The sequence below is a fragment of the Lineus longissimus genome, chromosome 7, assembly GCF_910592395.1.
Source record: "Lineus longissimus chromosome 7, tnLinLong1.2, whole genome shotgun sequence".
NCBI classification, from domain to species: Eukaryota; Metazoa; Nemertea; class Pilidiophora; order Heteronemertea; family Lineidae; genus Lineus; species Lineus longissimus.
This window is the reverse complement of record NC_088314.1, coordinates 7546135-7565578: the sequence shown is the minus strand read 5'-3', so window position 1 is coordinate 7565578 and position 19444 is coordinate 7546135. Positions and strand designations below refer to the sequence as shown.

General features: G+C 40.1%; 4 protein-coding genes across 5 annotated transcripts; 2 read left to right on the top strand and 2 right to left on the bottom strand.

Moving 5' to 3' along the window:
* Positions 1-477: 477 nt before the first annotated feature.
* LOC135491214 (zinc finger MYND domain-containing protein 10-like) lies at positions 478-5141 on the bottom strand. Its single transcript, XM_064776941.1, has 13 exons — positions 4980-5141; positions 4646-4754; positions 4249-4362; positions 3970-4103; positions 3674-3737; positions 3458-3546; positions 3183-3283; positions 2739-2821; positions 2392-2481; positions 1945-2070; positions 1623-1744; positions 1107-1232; positions 478-820 (listed from the first exon to the last, which is right to left on the bottom strand). The coding sequence occupies exons 1-13, from the start codon at positions 5075-5077 to the stop codon at positions 721-723; spliced, it is 1356 nt and encodes a 451-aa protein (XP_064633011.1). The 5' UTR covers positions 5078-5141; the 3' UTR covers positions 478-720.
* Positions 5142-5232: 91 nt separating this feature from the next.
* LOC135491086 (adipocyte plasma membrane-associated protein-like) lies at positions 5233-8893 on the top strand. Its single transcript, XM_064776734.1, has 8 exons — positions 5233-5394; positions 5870-5956; positions 6119-6240; positions 6512-6760; positions 7027-7139; positions 7438-7598; positions 7722-7932; positions 8142-8893. Coding segments are annotated over exons 1-8 (1161 nt in total). The 5' UTR covers positions 5233-5392; the 3' UTR covers positions 8358-8893.
* Positions 8894-9549: 656 nt separating this feature from the next.
* On the bottom strand, positions 9550-14257 carry LOC135491327 (probable cytochrome P450 CYP44). Its single transcript, XM_064777111.1, has 9 exons — positions 13877-14257; positions 12578-12806; positions 12163-12353; positions 11869-12064; positions 11517-11691; positions 10843-11009; positions 10601-10679; positions 10314-10473; positions 9550-10054 (listed from the first exon to the last, which is right to left on the bottom strand). The coding sequence occupies exons 1-9, from the start codon at positions 14073-14075 to the stop codon at positions 9897-9899; spliced, it is 1554 nt and encodes a 517-aa protein (XP_064633181.1). The 5' UTR covers positions 14076-14257; the 3' UTR covers positions 9550-9896.
* On the top strand, positions 13637-19138 carry LOC135491328 (zinc finger protein 277-like). 2 transcript variants are annotated; one of them, XM_064777112.1, is made up of 11 exons: positions 13637-13816; positions 14914-15130; positions 15433-15524; positions 15897-15979; positions 16257-16413; positions 16726-16771; positions 17020-17152; positions 17310-17383; positions 17546-17738; positions 17830-17954; positions 18818-19138. In XM_064777112.1, the coding sequence occupies exons 1-11, from the start codon at positions 13699-13701 to the stop codon at positions 19014-19016; spliced, it is 1437 nt and encodes a 478-aa protein (XP_064633182.1). In that variant the 5' UTR covers positions 13637-13698; the 3' UTR covers positions 19017-19138. The 2 variants fall into 2 exon arrangements, with proteins under 2 accessions (XP_064633182.1, XP_064633183.1); XM_064777113.1 differs by lacking the exon at positions 13637-13816 and adding an exon at positions 14302-14339.
* Positions 19139-19444: the final 306 nt, after the last annotated feature.

Genomic DNA, 19444 nt, shown 5'->3' with positions numbered 1-19444 from the left:
CCTTGATGCGTCTGCACACTCTGAAAATGCACTGAAGGGATGTCGCAATCGCATTGAACAAGAACATGCCTTTCTGTAAATGTCCGCACCGACAAACACATCACTCTCTTAAGTGTCTGCATAGATATGTTGTCATTAGGAACTTCCGATTCGGCACGAATTGAGATCTCCCCACCTGGAACATCCCTTGTTCAAGAGGCAGCCCTGTGGCAATACTTCACCACCAGGAACATTCATTCCTCTCTCTATAGTGTCTGCACTACTGAAGACGTGAAAAATCCCCCGCTGTATGTACAGTATAGGCCCTAGTAACCAGCTACTCTGAAGTATAGTGTCCACCCTCTGTATAGCCTTGCACTGCAGGAGATGTGCAATATCTCCACTGTTGAAGCTGTGGGGAAGATCAGGAGGAATGGTACCAACAAATGTAATTTTTTGAATAAGAGATTAAAAACAAACTAAATTCTCTTTCTCTTTTAAATTTATTTATCAAAAGCTATAATATGAAAACACACTTGACATCCCAGTAATTATCAAAATCGGACGGAAACATATTAAACACAGAGATGGCAAAATGGACGGTTTTAAACTTCAGTAGATTGATTTCTTGCACAAATATTGTACATTGCATCAGATATGACAATAACTCAACCCAATTTTGAACCTGTATGAAATGGATGGTTGGATGCTTCTATATAAATAGATTTGTAAGTCTCTTCATCAGCTTGAGTTCTTGACCATCTCTTCAGCTTTCTTATTCGTTTCTTGCACCAAGTTGCAGGCAGTCTTGTGCTTGGGCCAGTGTCCTACTTGGCACTCTCTGCAAAAGAAGTTTGGTTTCGGATGAAGAGTGAAAGATTGGCGTAGAACAAATGGTGACGAATCACTTGTTAACAAGAAACAGGCACGAGTAAAACTTGTAGCTCATGGTCCCAATTATATGCCACATGCCACTTTTAACACAATTTCTACTTCTACATGTACCTTTCTCAGTATTTTCTTGTGGTTAGACTGAGGACATTTGTCAAACTTCCACCCCTTTCTGTGGTCTCTTTTGGTAATTTTCAGCTTTTGCTGTGTGTCATTAGAAAGTACATTTTGCTTACCTTCGGCAGTACCATTCATTCCGGCAGCGTGAGCATCTCTTGGTGGCCTGTTCTCCACACACCACGCATCTCGGTGGCTCTGACAGTAATCCTTCCAGCACGTCAAAGTTGTAGGTAGCAGCAAGTCTGACGTTAGGAAAGACAAATCAATTTACCAAGGAATGATTTATACCATACATTTGACACCTACGAGAGTAAGTCAAGTGGGAGGTTTCAGCAATGGGGGTCTAGATGTCCATGTCATTTCGATGGATTATACATACATGTACATGTATATGTACAGTGCTGCATACAATTAAATGTCAAAATTGGGTAGAGTATAATGAAGAGGGAAGAGCTACATACATGTATATCATCTAGGACCTTGACTAGAGAAAGGTGACAAAGTCATATGAATTAGGGTCATCACAGTACATACCTCATCTGAGATTAGGTAACATTTTTTTTCGATGTAATTTTCAAAAGTTTCTTATGGCCAACATTGCAAACCAATAAGTAGAAAACATGTGGCCTCACCTTTCTGCTTGAGCTTTCATACTAGCAACTGTAGGAGAGAAGAATGTCTTGGCTTGTTTCTTGGCTATGGTCTTCCATTTACCAGCATACTGGTTCAGGATGCGGTCACGGATCTCCGGCACCTAGAAAACGAAGAAGACAAAATGTACAATTTTGGTCTGAAAAGGATACTATACATGCACATGGATGTGGAGGATCTGACACCACAGTAGTAACACCTTGACAACTTGAGTTTCCCTTGAGGGCACAAACCAACTTTCTGGGCAGTAACACAGTAATCAGCCGCTGCCAAGAAACACGAAATCTGCCACTATGAGCTTACCTGTTCTAGAACTAACTCCCGTTTCGCTACTGGAGGTTCCATCATCGAGAGGGTTTCTAGGTACCGCTGCATGTCGACAAGGGCGGGTATCTGGTCCAGCATCACTTCCGTCAGGTAGCGACGCAACTGAAATCAGACATCAGAAGTCACAAACAAGAAGAATTTAGCTGGGAGAAGGACTTGACGCAGATGATAAATAGATGAGTATTTTCTGCATTGGTAGCAAAACCAAGCCTTGTCTCCTCAACAGCAAAGAGACGTCTTTATACTCTAGCTAAATAGAGTCGGAAACCTAAATCTTGTTCCGGACATTTTTTGGTCATTTCATACTCCCGTGAGATTCTAAGAATATTAATAATCAGACAATACTGCTCTACAAATTTAAGAAAGTATGATGCAATTTCAATTATCTTGCATTTTTGTTCATCCAATCACTTTATTCCTTACCTTGAGAATCGAATTCTTTTTGTGATCATCAAGTTCATATTTCCTCTGACAATCTTGGTCCATTAGCAAATGGTACAGCGTCAACCAAACCTAGAATAAAGAAATAAACTTGGATGGAATTACGGTTTCAAAGACTTCATGTCTGCCGCCTAGATTGAAAACAGCTCGAGCTGGTTTTGTTCAATTAATGAGTACCAATCAGCTCAACTACATGTAAACGAGGCCGACCCAAAGTCACCTAAAGGAGGACTATGTCCGAGGAGCTGAAACTCATGGGGCTGACATGGGCGAGGCACAACGGGCAGCAAGAGACTGAAAAGGCTGGAGCAATCGTGTTGTGGCCTTACCTGTCCTTCGATTTTTGATAGTTTCATGCTGTCTTGATGAGAAAACTCCTGCCATTTGTTGTCAACATACTTCATCACGTGGCCTGAAACACAGGGAATAATGTTGAAACTGATGCTTGTATTTCATTCAATCTTTGATTAAGATACAACTTACCAGCAGTGATATCGCATCATCTTGCTTTTGCGGCTTCATGAAGTCACCTAACATAGGAAACGCAAGGAGTAGTTAATCCCACCGAACAAGCACAGAATTTAGGATGGTGTGATTTTGAAGTCATTACCTACGTATTGCATCACAAGGGAAACAATACAGAGCACCTGTGTTAAGTGAGTGCCGGGCAGCCATATTTGATATTGGAATAAGCCCTTGACTTGACTATTGCCGATCACTAAGGTTTTCAAATTCTTAGTCCTTCACAATTGGAATGAAATGGAAACACCTACCCCCTCTGTCCCTCGTCCATGGAGGATTTTCAACCAACTGAACAAGCAAGATAGGAACGTCATGTGTGTTTAGAAGCCGTGTCATCACACTCAGGGGAAGACTGGAAACAGAATCATATCAAGGTTAAGATACTTTTAGCATGACGCCTACAGAGCGTTGTCTTGACTTCAGAGGTTATGTTAAGGCAACCAGAACCGCTTAGGGTGGTGCAAGATATAGAAACAATCAAAAAGGCTGAGTTTTATTTGTCAGTTGTGGCAGTGTGACGACTTACGTAGATAGATGATCTGTTATATATCTGAGAATTGATACAGCTTTGATACTAATATCAAAGTCCATCTTCTTGTTCTGCTTTTGAAGATCCTGAAAAAAACAAACAACACATGATACACGATAGAAATGATAATAATACAACACATGGTACACCATAGAAATTATTATAATAATAATCCAGTTCCAGGAACAATATTTTCAATTTTTTAAAACTTGCCTCTAAATTCGTAGCCTTTTCATCAGCTTTAGTTTCCTCTTCTTCATCATCCATCACCTCAGACCTGCAAAAAAACATCAGGCAACAAGTCAACAGCAATCAACATAGTAGTACTCAAATTAGTCAACAAGTGCGTGAGAATTCCAGTGAATGAGAGATTCCATCAAACTTTTGGGTTCCAAAGGTATATTATATTCTTGTTAAATTCAGTAGAATTATGAAACTCTAAGTACGTGAACTGAATACCGTCTACAACCCTGCTCTTTGAAGAAACATTTCCAATGTCACATCCTTACCTTGCTGTTAAATAGGCCAACTTCCTGTAACAATAGTCCAACAAATCTAACATGCTGTCTTCAGCAACCTCACACGACTCTCGGTGGAATAGCACAGTCTCCAGCAGATTGGCTACAGTGGCTTCATGATACAGCTGAAAAGAACACCCTATCATCATCAGAGCACAGGACAAGGGACGATTTACTGAGAAGGGAGACCATTATCAATGGGGCACAAACAAGCAAAGAGTCCAAGGAATGAAGGAACAACAACTGGGTACTGTGGGTCATGATACTCACCACCATGTATATAGGGAATGTAGTTTTTGGTTGAAAGTTAATGTTGGAGAATTCTGTAAATATTTTCTGTTTCCAAATCTCCACCGACAACAGATCCTGGATTAATAGAGGTATCTGAAAAAGAGAGGAAAGACAATCCAATACCATGATATAAGGCAGGGTCTTGTTGATAAGGCTGTTTTGGACATTGTGTCCTGTGCCATCTTGTATTTAGACTTCTTTTGTCTTGTTGCCTTTTATTTTGTCCGGAATTTCAATTTATTCTGTCATGCCAAAGTAATATATTTCATAAGGTTGAATAAAGTTTTGTAACCCATAATTTGGTCCGGTGGAGGAAACCAATCAAATATTATTATAGAAGCAGTTTCAATGCACTTGGCAATCTTCCCTTGCTTACTTTTGCAGCAGTTATCAAATATTCCTTCACAAATTCTTCTTCCTGTGCCGATGCACTTATCACAGCTTGCATGTTCAACTTCTCGATGTACTCATGTTGGCGGCTCCACCTTTTGTAGAGAAGGGAGAGAGAAGGAAGTTAAAATTACATTGTCATCCCTTATCATGTCGCCTAGGACTAGGTTTTATCCAGGCCGACTACTGGAGGCTTGTATCAGTCACAGTTTCTTCTACAAGCTTCTGTCACAATATTGTTCATCAGCCGGATCAGGGCATTTTTTGGAATCACCCTGTAATTTTTCAAGAAATTTGACAGATTCACACTTCACACTTACTTTTCACATCCTACATCTTTTAAATCATACACTTCAAGGGCATCTACGTATGCTTCAGCTTCAACCGAAAGCAATGCCTGCGTTTGATCGGTACTCATGTCTCCTATAAGGGGAAAAGTAGAGTTTTATGAACAGGTTTTGATGGATATATTTGTAAACAGAAACATGCGACCGCTAGATGGCGCTGCAGCCACCGATAGTTCTAGCCTAATATACCTGCTGGGGCTAAATTACTAATCGACGGCTACGAAATGTCTGTCATCTCACACATGTCACATGCCCTGCAGATGAACTTTTCAACTTTTCCACACATTTTTCGTGTCAGAATGGTTTTATAATGACATCAAAGACTTTGTATTTATATTTAGTAGATAGTTGGGAAGGGTCAGACAGAAGTCAACTATCGTCTGAAAATGTTAGTGTAGTTATCCGTTTTTTAGACTCTATGTAGGCCTACAGACTACACAGTCAACAGTGCAGTGCCAGTGCCAGTGACACTACAGTGCATGATTTAGTGATGTTGTCTGCTAGTGTAGCCTAGTGCTAGCATTTTCAGATAGCTTTTTTTAAGAAAGCTCTTTCCCTCACTGCTGCTGCATAGACCAATTCGGAGAACACCAAAAGTAAAACAAATCAAATGCGCACACTCAGAACACGTTAGAAGGCCTAGGCCGACTAGAGACCGGCGATCCTTATCCACACTAGTGACTATAGCCTGTGGCCCATGCCGATGAGCTTACTAATACTATACAACATCGTCATTGCTCCAATTGTGCGGATGGTATTTTCGCCCAAGTTGACAGTTGAGTGCATGTTTGTGAACATGCATGGATATTGGTTTAATCCACAAATTAATTGGCTTTATCAGTGACAGTGTCATCCTTTTTCAGGAATGCCTATGTAATCCCTTTCACAGTGGCAGTCCTATCTATCGGTATCTACCTGATACCGAGCCCCATTGACCCTCAACCATACACGTGAGTAAAATACCACACTTTTCTGGTTTGAGTCAAGTGACATTTTGCCATTATAACAGCCGGGCCAATTCATTCTGCTTTTGAAATAACAGAGTTTATCTGAGACCAAACTACCAATTTACTTTTATCTTGCTGTCGAAATTAACATACCCCTTTTTGCAGCTTCCGTGATTACCCACCTGAGCTTATTGGACCGTTAAAGCCCAACTACAAGCTACAGAAAGCAAAGCATATCTTTGAAAATGTTGTGATAGGACCAGAGACATTCACAGCAGATAAAAAAGGTGGGAGCAAGACAGGGGCGTTAGACCTGTCAAATTTGTATTGGGTTGGGGTTCTGTGCTTGAATAAGGAATGATGATAGCAGTCTGTTTTTAAAAGCTCATTATTAGGTACAAAAAAACAAAGTGCCAGTTACTGAAAACACAGTTTAAGATTAAATAAAGCTGCATGTATTTTGAAATCAAACGACAGCAATTCAAGTTTTATTAAAGTTTGAGTAATCATTAAGACATCCTGATTTACTGAACACATATTTTATACTTTTTTCCCCAGGATACATCTATACTGGCTCAGCAGATGGCAAACTTTGGCGGTTCAAGGGAGACGATTTACAACTGCTTGGTAGGACAGGAGTTGATGACACCAGATGTGGTTCTTTAGAAATGGAGTCTGTGTGCGGCCGCCCAAAAGGCATGAAGGTCGATAGCCATGGGAACCTGATATTTGTTGATGCGTACAAAGGATTGATGAAGATGGACTTGGTGACAATGGAGATTGAGATGCTGGTATCTAGTGAGACAGGTGAGGGCAAGGTCAAGTTTTCTGAAACTTTTGCGTGAAATTATTTTTGTTAATGCAGAAATTGGTGGGAAATGTGATCTGCATGTTGGCTTATAAAATTGGCCTCAAAATCAGGTTGTATCGGCATCTCCACAACTATGAATTCTGTTTTTATGTGTACCTTTGTGTCTTCTGTTATGTCCGCTGCATGCATCTTTCAGCCGGGCCTTTTGAAAATACATGTACAAGTACATTCTACTTCTACTACAGTTACTTCTCTTTACCAGGGATAAATGGTGTTCCTTTTATGTTTCTGAACAGCATTGACATTACAAGCAATGGGACTATCTACTTCACAGACTCAACGACACGATGGACAAGAAAAGATTACAGATTTGAGGTAATCATATCCATGCGGACATCGCAGCGACCCTGCAGTGTTTTCATAACATTAATGAACATCGTACTGTTTGGTTTCTGGCAGCAAGGCAGATCTTGCCCTCCAACTTTTTAGATACAGTCCCTGATGTGGTCCTCTTTGTTGAACTGTAGTGCCTTCAGTTAATTTACAGTTCCACAGTAACCTGGAGGATGATGTTAGAAAGCGTAAGCTGTTCCTCATGCAAACATAACTAACTAACCCAGTTTCCCTTTCTTTCTTTCTTGAGCGTCATTTTGCAAAATTTATGTATTTTCAGGTGATAGAAACGAACCACCTGGGACGTCTGCTCTCCTATGACCCGCGTACAAAAACATTGAGCCTGGTTCTTGACAATCTCTACCTAGCCAATGGTATTGCTCTCTCTCAAGATGAGTCGTACATCCTTATCCAAGAGATGAGTATTATGAGGATATTGAAGTAAGTAAGTCTGATTGTTACATTCTCACACATTGCATTTCTGTTCCTTCTTCTTTAAATTCATTGATTTCAAAGCATCCTTTTAAGATATAACAAACTAACATGATTTTGTTCTCTACACAGATATTACTTGAAGGGGCCGAGAGCTGGCAGTTCAGAGGTCATTATGGAGAATATGGCCGGCTATCCTGACAACATCAAGTTAACGAAATCAGGCACTTTTCATGTGGCCATGGGTGTGACAAGATTCAGGAAGGCTGGCATACTCAAGTATGCTCGGCCATTCTTGGATGTTATTGGGCCATATCCGGCTCTAAAAAGGCTTATAGCAAAGGTAGGTCTGTATGATGTGTCAGGAATTGAAACCTGACTCAAACCTTCTCTGTTTTTGGATTAGTAAAACACAAGTACTAGTTGTCACATACCCATAAAACTTGAATATTTGTCATCGGAAATTTAAGGCAGTATTTTCGACACGTGAATCAGAGGCAATTGTAAAATTCTGTTTTCTATCAGCTTTAAGGTTTTCTCTGTCACTTTCAGCTGACACCACTCTGGGCCTACAGCATCTTCCTCCCCCGCCATAACTATTTCCTCGAAATTGACGGAGACGGCAACATCTTGAAGAGCTTCCATGATCCAGACGGGAAGATAATACGAGGAATCAGTGAGGTGTTTGAGCACGACGGCAGGTTGTACATCGGACATCACGAGTTTCCGTACGTAAGTGTCATGGATGTAAAGGATTTAGAGGACTAGGGAATCTCATCGAGGCTCATTGAGTGTCCGACTCTGGATTCTCAACTATGTAGGAGACTGAAAATTCTCATGGACTTTGTGAGCTGTGTATGCCCAATTTCTTAGAGTAGCTAGAATTCTCACATCTAATAGACATTGTGGCCAATGGTAGAATTGTTGTGCAGTGTCACAGGAAGGACTACTCCATTGACTATGTTACTGTTGTGAGGGTTGGAAGTGTGCATACAAATGCGTCTGAAATATAACCTCATTGAGAGTGGACGTTTTCTGAGCCGAGTGGAATTGACCACCCTCAATAACAAAGAAGTTGGTCAATGTACCGTAAATGTAAAGTGATGTGAACCAATATATAAGTCTTTCAAAAAAGAGTGCAAAAACATTTGACTCTTTCTATTGTTAAATTTCAACCTATTAAGTAAGTGTGAGTTAATTCTGCAAAGGATCCTTTAGGATGTAAGTGTGATAAATGTCATTCTTTTAGATGTTACTGTAGACAGTAGTGCAACTACCAATGATAAATAAATGGTTGCAATTTAGCTTGTGGTTTGACTTCATTTTCATACCAACATTGATAACGTAACAGTTTAAACAGCACGTCTTAACACTGGCGCCCACCCCTCAAATTGTCTCTCAAGAAAACCATTTAAAAGATTTGAATTATCTGTCATCCTGAGATGGCTGGGCAGCTGCTTCCAAAGAAAAGAGCACTCGCCGCAAAACTTCTGTCCCCATACAGGTTAGAGGTCCTCATATGCTTTATTGGTTCCTGAAGTTGGGAGCAGATGACATCATTTGGCAAGGGTATTTAATCTGGATGTCTCCCAGCTTCGATAGCTTATGATGCCCTCCCATGAACGAACTGATATGGGTGAACCCCATTTCCAATGCATGCTGCTGCATGACAATACCTTGGTCCACATTTAAAGAAGAATCCGAGCATTGGAGATATCTCGGGGAGATGTAGGCATCCTCGTCGCAATAGAACCTTGCTCACCAGAAACTTCTGCAAGAGACCCTCTCCTTTGATTAGGAATTTGGCATTTCCATTGAATTGACCTCGACAATCGCCATAACTCTCTTTAGGAGAGCATTCATCGTCCACTGGAGCTTATGCAGTACAAGTATATGTATCCTACTCTGTGTCATTAGTAATTTCATTTGCGTAAAAATGTGAAAAGCAAACGAATTCAACTTTGGTTAAATAAACATTTATTAGAGACATGTCCACTAAAGGCATGGACATTCTACATCACTAAGTCCAAAAATCAACCTTAAAGGGAGACTATAGGCAGGAACCAGGTGTGTCCGATTAAGTTACAAAAGTCATTGATAGGTGTCTCAACCCTTTGACAATATATTCGTACAAGGAACTTGCATAAGGAATACATTTATCACCGAATCATACCAGACTCAGTTTCCTAACTTTGCCTAGAGACCACCCACTGGGCCCCCTGGCTCCTGCCGATATCTGCTCTTTATCAGGGGTGCAGCAATCTCAGCCCTGTATTATAAGTACGAGGCATGGAATATTTTCCAGTCTTATTCTCGATTCAGAAATCCAAATCTAGCTGTTATGTCCGGCACAAACAACATGTTGAATTTCTGCGACATGATTTCCTGAGAATTCCACTGAATTTTGAAATTCTGAATAAGTTTCGTAATGAGGATGTACATCTCTTGTTCAGCAAATCGACGCCCTGAAAAAGAAAGATGAGTTTTGAACCGACTGTCAAACTGCCCAGGTGCAGAAGCCTTTATTGATTTATCTTACACTAGCTGTGGAGTATTTGAACTGCATTCACCTGAGCTTGGTGGTTTTTCATGAACTTCGTGTCAAAGGGAGTGTTTTTCTAATGTTTACAATGTAGAAGTTTCATAACCATGATAACCTATTTCGAACTGGACAGATGTTTGCAGAAGCCCAGCATCGGTGATGACTACAGTCATAAAACTTACCTGCACACATTCGTGGTCCATGACCAAATGGTGTGAGAAGATAGGGGTGGATGTTATGGGCCGATCCTCCTCGTAACCATCTCTCAGGCAGGTAGTCGTCAGGGTCATTGAAATACTCGCTCGATCGCAGAAGGCCAAAATTGTTCATTTCAATCCTCGTCTGAAATGAATAAAACAGGGGATATGGGTTTATAAAGGGGTGGTCATTAAATCATTATACAGGGAAAGGGGTCAAAAATATTTTGAGAAATTCACAATTTTCTATCAAAAACAATGCAACTTCTTACCCCTTCTGGTATCGTATATCCAGCGATGACAATATCTTTCTTGGCCTCTCTTGCTACATCTGGTCCTATCGGAAAGAACCTGAAACATAAACTAAGACCATTGACATACTGGTAATAGTTCTCTTAGGTTTTTTGCAACACCTTTGCCACTGCCCCTGGCCGTACCAAATCCACTTAGGATGATCAATTCCTGTGGCACTTAGGGCTTTAAGGAGGTGTGATTATTTTGTGGTCTACAGTACCTGAATCCTTCCTTGACACAAGCCTTGAGATAGGACATTCTATTGATCCTTTCAGATGTGAGTGGTTCCCCTTTAGGGGCCTCCCTGCAGACCTCCTCATACAGCCTCTCCTGCTTCTCGGGGTTCATGGCCAAGCAGTAGAGCTGTCCTACTGTTGTTGGTGAAGTCTGAAAGATCCAATGCCATAATGAAACTTCTGGGTCCACACACACAAATGTTAAAGAAGAAATAGCGTAATATTCTGCTCAGCTGGCACTAATTTTTAATTACAGAGTCCCTATTGAGAGGTACATCTATGGCTCTGGAATTCATCAGAACCAGGAAAACGATCACTTTCAATGACACCAAGTTTGGCTATAAATTTGTTATTCCCATTAATTCAAACCCTGCAATCAGAACATCAAGTATAGGAACAAATTTGGCAGGCCCAAGGGTTGTCCTTATATAGAGGCTTGAGCCAACAAAGAGTTAATGTTTTGTCAACATGTTATTGTTCCAATATTTAAAAATTCTAGGCCAAACAGTTCAATTAATGTGGAACCCATTATTACCATTTATACTGTTACTGTTAGTGTTACTGGTTACATCATGACCTCCTTTCTCATCAAGACTGGCCGGTGGACTGAACAGATTTGTGGGGGAAAACATTTCCAAACCATATAAGGCTTATTTACCGTACTCAGCCCATCCCCGAATAAAGACAACGCTATGATCACAGCATCCTTGTACTCAAATTCTTCTCTTGTCAACAGATATGTCATGAAGCCATATTGTCCATCCTTTAGTTCTCCCTTATCCATCAAACCCTGTATCGTCTTGGTGGTGGCATCGATGAGCTCCTTTCCTTTGCTGAAACAGACGAAGGTCACAAGTGTCTATGACTTAAGCAGCTATCAACGTGAGGCGAGACACTTCAACACTAAATTTATGGTGACCCCTGACCAGGACGGTACGAGGTTTGCACTGACAGTTGCAAAACCAAAGTAACAAATTAAATTGTTCTGACCTTCTTTCCTGATAACCTACCTATAAAAGAAGTCTTCTTTATTGAGTAACTTTTGCCATGATGGTGTTGGGAAATATTTGAACAGTGGTAATGAGAAATATAGTTTTGTTGACAGTTCAAAGATAGCTGCATTGGCATCGATTGTCTTTTGGATATCGGAGTCTGGTAGGCATTCCATGGCACCGAGTCTTGTTTCAAAGCATGTCATGGCCGAACCTGCAGTGAGAGTGTGAATCATAAACAATCGTTCATCAACTTTCAAACAAAGGGTCAAAATTTCAATGGAAACATTCAGCAAAAGATACTTTTCTTACTTTCAAGTGTCCATTTCTTCACCTCATTCAAGAAATCTCCAACTTCCTGGTTGTCATCTCTTATTCTTCTGATCCTCTCGAGGAAGTCTGTGGCGACCCCCTCAGCCAAGTGGAAGAATGCAGCAACCTCCCTTGGCCGCATCATCAATTGTTGAACGGCACTTCGGAGTCGATACCATTCCTCACCATTGCTAGAAAAAAGACGGAATGTTTAAATATGTGATTTGTTTTCAAAGAAAAAATCTTTTATACTCTGGTCAAATAGCTTTAAAGCACAGATGAGGAGAAATTTCAAACATTCATTGCCAAGTGATGAAATACTGACCATAAGGATTGAGCCAGTCAATGAAGCTTAAAGGACCAAATCACACTGGGGGTGGGGGGAAGCTAATGTCATCAAAAGCATTCAAGTTACCTGTTCCCTAATCCTGGAGACAGATTACGTTTCTTTCGATACATTTGAACTGTCTCCAAGAGTGGCGAGACATGTGGCATCCTGTCCTCTGATTGAAACATGATCCGGAAGAATTCTGGGTCAAACAAATGGACAACTGTGTGGCCGGCAATAGTTTCTTTGAATATCTTTCCATATTGTTTGTGGCGGTCAAGGAGGGCCTTGTGGTAATTCGATGGTTTGTATGGGCCTGAAAAAGAGACGGCAAAAAACTCATTAAAATGAACATGGACATATGCAAGTTACATATACCGGGTATATTCTTACCGCAATTAGAGACTGATTTCTATTAAAGTCATACTGTATTGACTTCTGAACTGGATTGAGGATTGATAGCAATAAGCCTATCAAACATTGTCAATTTCATTGCAAATTGGTTTGGGCGACGGTGGCGCGATCTCGCAGTTAAACATGGAACTGAACGTTTTTGACAAATATTTCAGTTCAATACTTTACCGCGAGACGGCGCCCCCATCCAAATGGGTGGGTCAAAAATAAACTCCCTAGGACCATTGAAAATTTGTGACCTTTAATTACAGAGTGTCCACTGGTTGAGGGTTCTTCTTATGGAGGTTCCTTGTCCTCTATAAGCCTCACTATTTATGTTACAAAGTAGTTTTCAAGTGAAATATCAGTTGATTATGACCAAAGGTTGTCGATCAATTTAGGTTATCATTATATCAAGTAATGTGACCTGCAAAAGGACAATTGGCAGCACATATCAATTCAAAATACATGCACCAGAATAAATTTGATATAGAGCACAATGCCTGGTGATCAACTGGGAATATCCTTTTTTTAAGGGACTATAGCAGGAGTTTTAAAGGGGTCGTGAAGCCTACATATTACATATTCCATTTAGTTTTGAATAGTAACTATTAACTATTAACTATTTCAAATAATTTGATACCATTTACATGTGTATTCGAAACTACTTTATTGTAATACCTCATGACATTTCTAGTGGAGGTAATATTAATTTGCCAACATTGATATATGCAGGTACAATGGTCCCTCCCTTCCATGACACCCTCTCTAATGGACAACTTCGACTTCGACAAACCAGAGCCTGAACAAGACAAATGCATAACCTCAGAACACTTCAGAAGGCCTACGCCAATTTCGGACACAATGCCATCTGTGACCCTTTGTTCCAGGTGAAACGCATTGGTCAGTGCCGAAACAATCTTTGTGGAAATGGTATGTGTTGGACTACTTGACTAGGCTATTTAACACAACCTGCAACAAGAATTATCGTACCAAATCTGTAGTCCAATACTGTCCCTAACAGCGGTAGTCCCTTGGGTCCGGGAATGTCGTCAAAGCCTTTGGCACTGGAGTCCTGGATGACAGTTGCACAACTCAAGGAAGGCACTTGTAAATTTACACCTTTGCCAAAAAATCTAGAAATTTTGACAAGTTGTGCAGATGAGGAGCTACTAAACTTTGACAACATCATGAATTACTTTTTTCTTGTCACACAATAACAACAATAGTAAGTAATTTGGCATTTGTTCATCTAACTGCACGCATTGTTTGAACAAAAATCGAAGCTCTATTCATGAAGAAAATTGAGAACTTTGGAGCAAGAATGGGATCACTTTCAGACAATGTTGACACTTCGTTGTTGTGGTCGTCGTTGGCTTTTTTATGTGGTACTGCTGTCACACTCCGTGAAATCAACTTTTAAAAATGGCTTCTCAGAATTTTTTTCCTGAAATTGGTAACTTTATTCAACTTAATTTGTGTATTTCTCCAATTTACCCCATTCATTTCTGCATAAAGACTAATTCTCCACATTGCCATGGTTCCACAGAACAAAATGAGCCATTACATGCATGCGTGCATGACATATCTCTGACCTTTGGTGATTTTATCACCATCCAATCCATTCCAATTTCCATGACCATGGGTTCCTAAACCTAGTTTCACCAACAACACTACAGAGAATTGAGAAAATGGGAGATGGGTGGGGGGAAGCTAGTCAGAGGCGGACTGCTGAAGTCGGGCCCTCATTTTGTTTCCCCTTGCATTGCAAGGATGCTGACCCACACCAAGTCCAAGGGCACTGATCAGAAAAGAGGCTAATTCCATGCATCAGACAGTCAGACAGAACTGAATATAGTTTTTTCAAAACATGTGGGACAGGCTTAATTGTAAATTGATTGGTAGTGTTTCTTCCAGAAGTTTGAAAGGATAGGGATTTTTTGAATCGGCTAATAAAAGGGCAGTGAGAACTGAGAAAAAAGGCAGGGTTGGCGCATTTCTGTAATAGAATATGTCATTATCTATTTCAGATCAGTCCATCTTGCAGCCTCTGAGCCTACCAGAAGAGGCGAGTTCATCCAGTTCAACTTATCCAGCAAAGATGCATTCACAAACTAAGCTGATCAAATGTCTCTTCTGCGAAGAAGAATTTGATTATCAGAAAAATCGTAATGACATCCTCAAACACTTTCTTGAGGTTCACAAATTTGTGATTGCTGATGTCAAGATAATAGCAGAATTCAAACAGTAAGTTGGACTTTTTCATCGGGAAAAATCCCATGCCTGTTTCATGAGGGCTGAGTTAGGATAGGAGGCCTTTGCTGACATTCACAACTTTTGAACAAGTTGGGTAAGACATGATTAGTCCACAATCTAAAGGTGTGAAGATGTCTTTGTGTGAACTTAAACTTTAAAACTGAAGGAGTGAAAAATTTAACTTAGGGAAGTTGGAATTTTAGCTATCATCCTGATCAAAGTAGATTTGTCATTGACATTTCTTGCTAATCCTCTGCGGCTATTTACTTCTCAGTATTTCTACTTCATTTCAGGTACGTTGACTATTGGCGGGAGAGATTCACCCAAAATACCATCACTGAGTTTTGTTCTGTTATCAACACCAACACAAGACCAGAAGATATTGGTACTTATCTGCTCTGAGTTTATCTACCTTAAGAACCAGTGAGCTAGAAATGTAAAATGGCATGTCAGAAAAGGGCACTGTCTGATAAAAATGCTTTGGCTACTGATGGAAAAAAGACAGGGTAATACAACTCAGAGAAAATTGGAGGAAAGGCAGTTGCTGTGCTTAAACTCCTTTGCTTAAACACTATTTCCAACTGTCTCAAGACATACATCATTCAGACCATCTCTGCTTTGCAATGGTGTGTTTTGCGTTAGATATTATATACATATGCTCGGGTGCTTCCACATAGATTACTGATTAGGCTTTATGGGGTAAAAATCTGTTTGATGCCAGATTAAGAGAATTAATTTTTCATTCTTACTATTGCAGGTCCCAAGGAGCAGTATTACCTCCTGTGTGATATGTTGCCTGAGGATAAGGAGTTGCGGCAGAAACTTCAGCAGGAAAAGCTGGTGAGTAAACAGTCATTGGACATGTCCATCATATAGATTTTTTGGAATGATTGGAAGTTGAGAATTTTTTTAATCTAAAAATCTGACCACAAAATTTCAAGTCAATCTTTGTTCCTCAAGTAAGGTAGATTCATGTAACACCTGGCAATGAGTTTGGTGTTGGTCAGGATTCATGGAGCTATCGCAACAGGTAAAAGCTTAAGGCAGATGTATACTGCCTCTAATACACTGCTGCTCTATTGCATATTGTTTGTTTACCTTTCCTTTCAATCTGCAGGCAGACGTTCTTGCCCAGCAACAGAGGGAGAGGGCTTCTGAATCATTTTCACGAGGTTGTCTGTTTTGCAAAGAAGAGTTCCACACAAACAGGGTGGAGATTTTCGACCATATGGTGAAGAAACACAACTTTAATGTTGGTCAAGCAGATAATTTAGGTAAAAGGGACTAATGTGAGAAATCGATGCGCTCCAACTTGGTCAATTTTACCAGCAATATCATCATAATTGCAGCATTTATATTGCACTTTCACTGACGTGAGTCCGTCTCAAAGCACTTTACTGTATGACAGTTCATATCAAAGATCTCCACTCGTTTGAGTTGGACCTGTGAAGGACATGTCTAACTTGAAACCCAAAATCCTAGGATGGAGAGTTAGTTGGACACCTAAACAAGAAAGCCATGATAGCTGCCTTGAGTCAAACATATCGTTCCTTTTCACTTACTATGGTTTCTTCTTTTGATTTTAGTTTACACTGATGAATTTCTAGACCTTTTGGAAGAGAAACTTAAATTGTAAGTTCACTCTTTTTGATTAATTGTACATGTAATTTATAGACAAATTCCAAAATAGTTGGGTAATGGATATGGCACTAGAAAACCTGAAGATCGTGGGTTGAACTGTTGTGTGTGTTTTGACATGATTTTGATGCATACCCTATTGCTGTGGATGAAGTCTAATGTGCCCTCTAGACACGAAGAGGACTAAGTACATATTGTTGTGAATATCCAACTATAAACAGCTTACTTGATTTTCTTTACAGATTACAATGTTTGTACTGCGAGAAAACTTTCACAGACAGATGGACTCTGAAGGAGCACATGAGGAAGAAACAGCACAAGAAAGTCAATCCACAAAATATTGTTTATGACAAGTATTATATTGTCAATTACTTGGTAAGTTTATATTCATAGTTTGTATAAAGGCATAAAGGTACAACCAAACCAGTAAAAGATTAAAACAAGATGAATTTGATATGCTGTCAATGACTTTTGATAATAACAACAATGACAATATATCTCATTCTCAACTTTTCCCTTTTACGTCTTTCAGGAACTCGGTAAAAATTGGGAGATAATCCAAGCAGAGGTTGATGGACCTGATGAATGTGACTCTGAAGTTGAAGAGTAAGTATTAGTTCATTGGGCTCATGGTATTTTCCTTATACATTTTTGGTATTAGGATGCAGTTAGTGAAGTGTCTACCCTTGTGCCATTGCTTAGTGACAATTTTTGAGGCAATGAATAAATAAATAACAATTTGAAATGTGTGTATTACTTATATTTCAGTGACTGGAGCGACTGGAAGGAAGAAGCTGGTAGCCATGCCGTGTGTTTATTCTGTGATAGCCAAGCAGCAACCTCTGACCTTTTGATGGAGCATATGAAGGTCACACACAATTTTGACCTACATGCAATAAAGGGACGCCTGAAATTGAACTTTTATCTTCAAGTTAAACTAGTCAACTATATTAGACGCCAGGTAAGAGGATTTGTAGAGACCAGAGGGCAGAGGTAATCTTTTAAAGTAAAATACCATCCTATCTGATAATTTCTTTCTCCATACTTTCCAGGTATACCAGAATTCCTGTCTCTCCTGTGATGCGAAGTTCAAATCAAGAGATGAACTGCTACGGCATTTTGAGGACAGTGGCCATATTTCACAGCTGCCAGATGTTAAAGTTTGGGACCAACCCCAGTAAGTTTTTAACCTTTGTGATCAGGACACCTCTATTACGGACTGCATTTGTCAATCGAAAGGGTGTCCTTTACAGAGAGTTTTTACTAAATTGGTTCTTCAGATGTTCCAGTTCCAAATATGGACAAACACAGTTAACTAGTCTCCGCCATCGGCTGAGACTTTTGTACTAGGGTATTATTCTCCTCAAGAAATTATTCCAGCAAACTCTCGTCCCCAGGTGAAAGCTTCATATGTACATGAACACGGCAATGCATTGCAAAACATCGATAAAACGAGGGTGTCCATGAACTGAGAAGTCAATCTGGGTTACAGCCGCGAAAGTGCTATGGGCATGCATAGCGCAATACATGTAAATTTTTAACCAATAAACCTCGCCATACCGGCACGATGACTGGTGCCCCGCGTTATGTGTATTACATATTGGCTGCACATATGGAGGAACGTAATGGATAAAGACCAGGGACTAGTCTACACCATCGAAGCATTTTGCTATAATACCTAATATAATATTTGGAGTTTATGGGCTATGAAATAAGAAAAATGGCCGTGAATTAAAGCAGCTGAGTTTCAAGAATTTTGTTCTTCCCTTCTGGACACTTTATGTTGCCTTGATCAGTCGTATTACGCACATAAACCATCGCTCCGCTGAAGTGAAAGTGCGATGTTTTTGTTTTGTTTTTGTCAACATGCATGGCTGTGTGCATATGAGGCGGAGACTCCAGAGTCTGCTAAGACTCAACTGACAATTCTAGTTTTTCACTGGTTTTCAGCCACAGGGTGACAGACTTCCATAGTCTCTGCCAATTGATAAACCAAAATATTTTCAAAAATATTGACTCAACTTTTCTTTACATTTTCAGATATTATTTCCCGACTTACGAGAATGACAACCTGCTGTTTGAGTTATCAGATGAGGAGACTGAAGATGATTCTGGACCTGAATGTGTCGTGATCCCAGAGTGTAACCCAGTCAAAGAAAGTATTCTAATGGACCCTAACTTGAGGAAAGAGTTAATACAAGACAGTGATGACTTTCCCTCGATGTTCCTCATTCACTAGTGCATATCACTTGAGTTTCTAGTTGTGTGGCAAATGATGATTCTGGACTAGACTGTCTGGTGATCCCTTTAAAACAATGGATTGTACATACGTCTGTTCGACGCTAATGAATAATAAATTTGTCCAAATTGCCTATGAACTAGATGTGTTGTTCGCCTGTGTACTGTGTTTTGGTCTCATCCGACAGACCGTCCAATATTCAAAGGTAGGGTTGTGAAGAGCCAGGAATTTCAGTGCCTTGAAAGCCAGGCAGGTTCACCCAGATATACTATCCTGGGTTCTCCCGAGGTTTGAACCCAGGGTTTTTGTGTGGTAGCGAGCAGTGTTAACCACTAAGCTATGTGGTTCCTTGCAAAGTGGCCACTTGGGGTACAGTACAGCAGACCTGAACTTAGTTCTACATCACGAACAACTAACAGCAAAGTAAT

What these genes read in the sequence shown, in the direction of transcription:
- LOC135491214 (XM_064776941.1), bottom strand. Translation starts at nt 5,077, where the DNA reads ATGAGTACCGATCAAACGCAGGCATTGCTTTCGGTTGAAGCTGAAGCA. An exon ending in ATTTGATAACTGCTGCAAAA is followed by an intron (nt 4,363 to 4,645) that starts GTAAGCAAGGGA and finishes TCTCTTTTTCAG; the next exon opens with ATACCTCTATTAATCCAGGA. An exon ending in ATGGACGAGGGACAGAGGGG is followed by an intron (nt 2,822 to 3,182) that starts GTAGGTGTTTCC and finishes CCTGTGTTTCAG; the next exon opens with GCCACGTGATGAAGTATGTT.
- LOC135491086 (XM_064776734.1), top strand. An exon ending in ATTGACCCTCAACCATACAC is followed by an intron (nt 5,957 to 6,118) that starts GTGAGTAAAATA and finishes CCCTTTTTGCAG; the next exon opens with CTTCCGTGATTACCCACCTG. An exon ending in GAAAAGATTACAGATTTGAG is followed by an intron (nt 7,140 to 7,437) that starts GTAATCATATCC and finishes ATGTATTTTCAG; the next exon opens with GTGATAGAAACGAACCACCT.
- LOC135491328 (XM_064777112.1), top strand. Translation starts at nt 13,699, where the DNA reads ATGCATAACCTCAGAACACTTCAGAAGGCCTACGCCAATTTCGGACAC. An exon ending in CACAAGACCAGAAGATATTG is followed by an intron (nt 15,525 to 15,896) that starts GTACTTATCTGC and finishes TTACTATTGCAG; the next exon opens with GTCCCAAGGAGCAGTATTAC. An exon ending in AACTTCAGCAGGAAAAGCTG is followed by an intron (nt 15,980 to 16,256) that starts GTGAGTAAACAG and finishes TTCAATCTGCAG; the next exon opens with GCAGACGTTCTTGCCCAGCA.
- LOC135491327 (XM_064777111.1), bottom strand. Translation starts at nt 14,075, where the DNA reads ATGATGTTGTCAAAGTTTAGTAGCTCCTCATCTGCACAACTTGTCAAA. An exon ending in AGTATTGGACTACAGATTTG is followed by an intron (nt 12,807 to 13,876) that starts GTACGATAATTC and finishes TCTCTTTTTCAG; the next exon opens with GCCCATACAAACCATCGAAT. An exon ending in TGTGTCAAGGAAGGATTCAG is followed by an intron (nt 10,680 to 10,842) that starts GTACTGTAGACC and finishes TTTATGTTTCAG; the next exon opens with GTTCTTTCCGATAGGACCAG.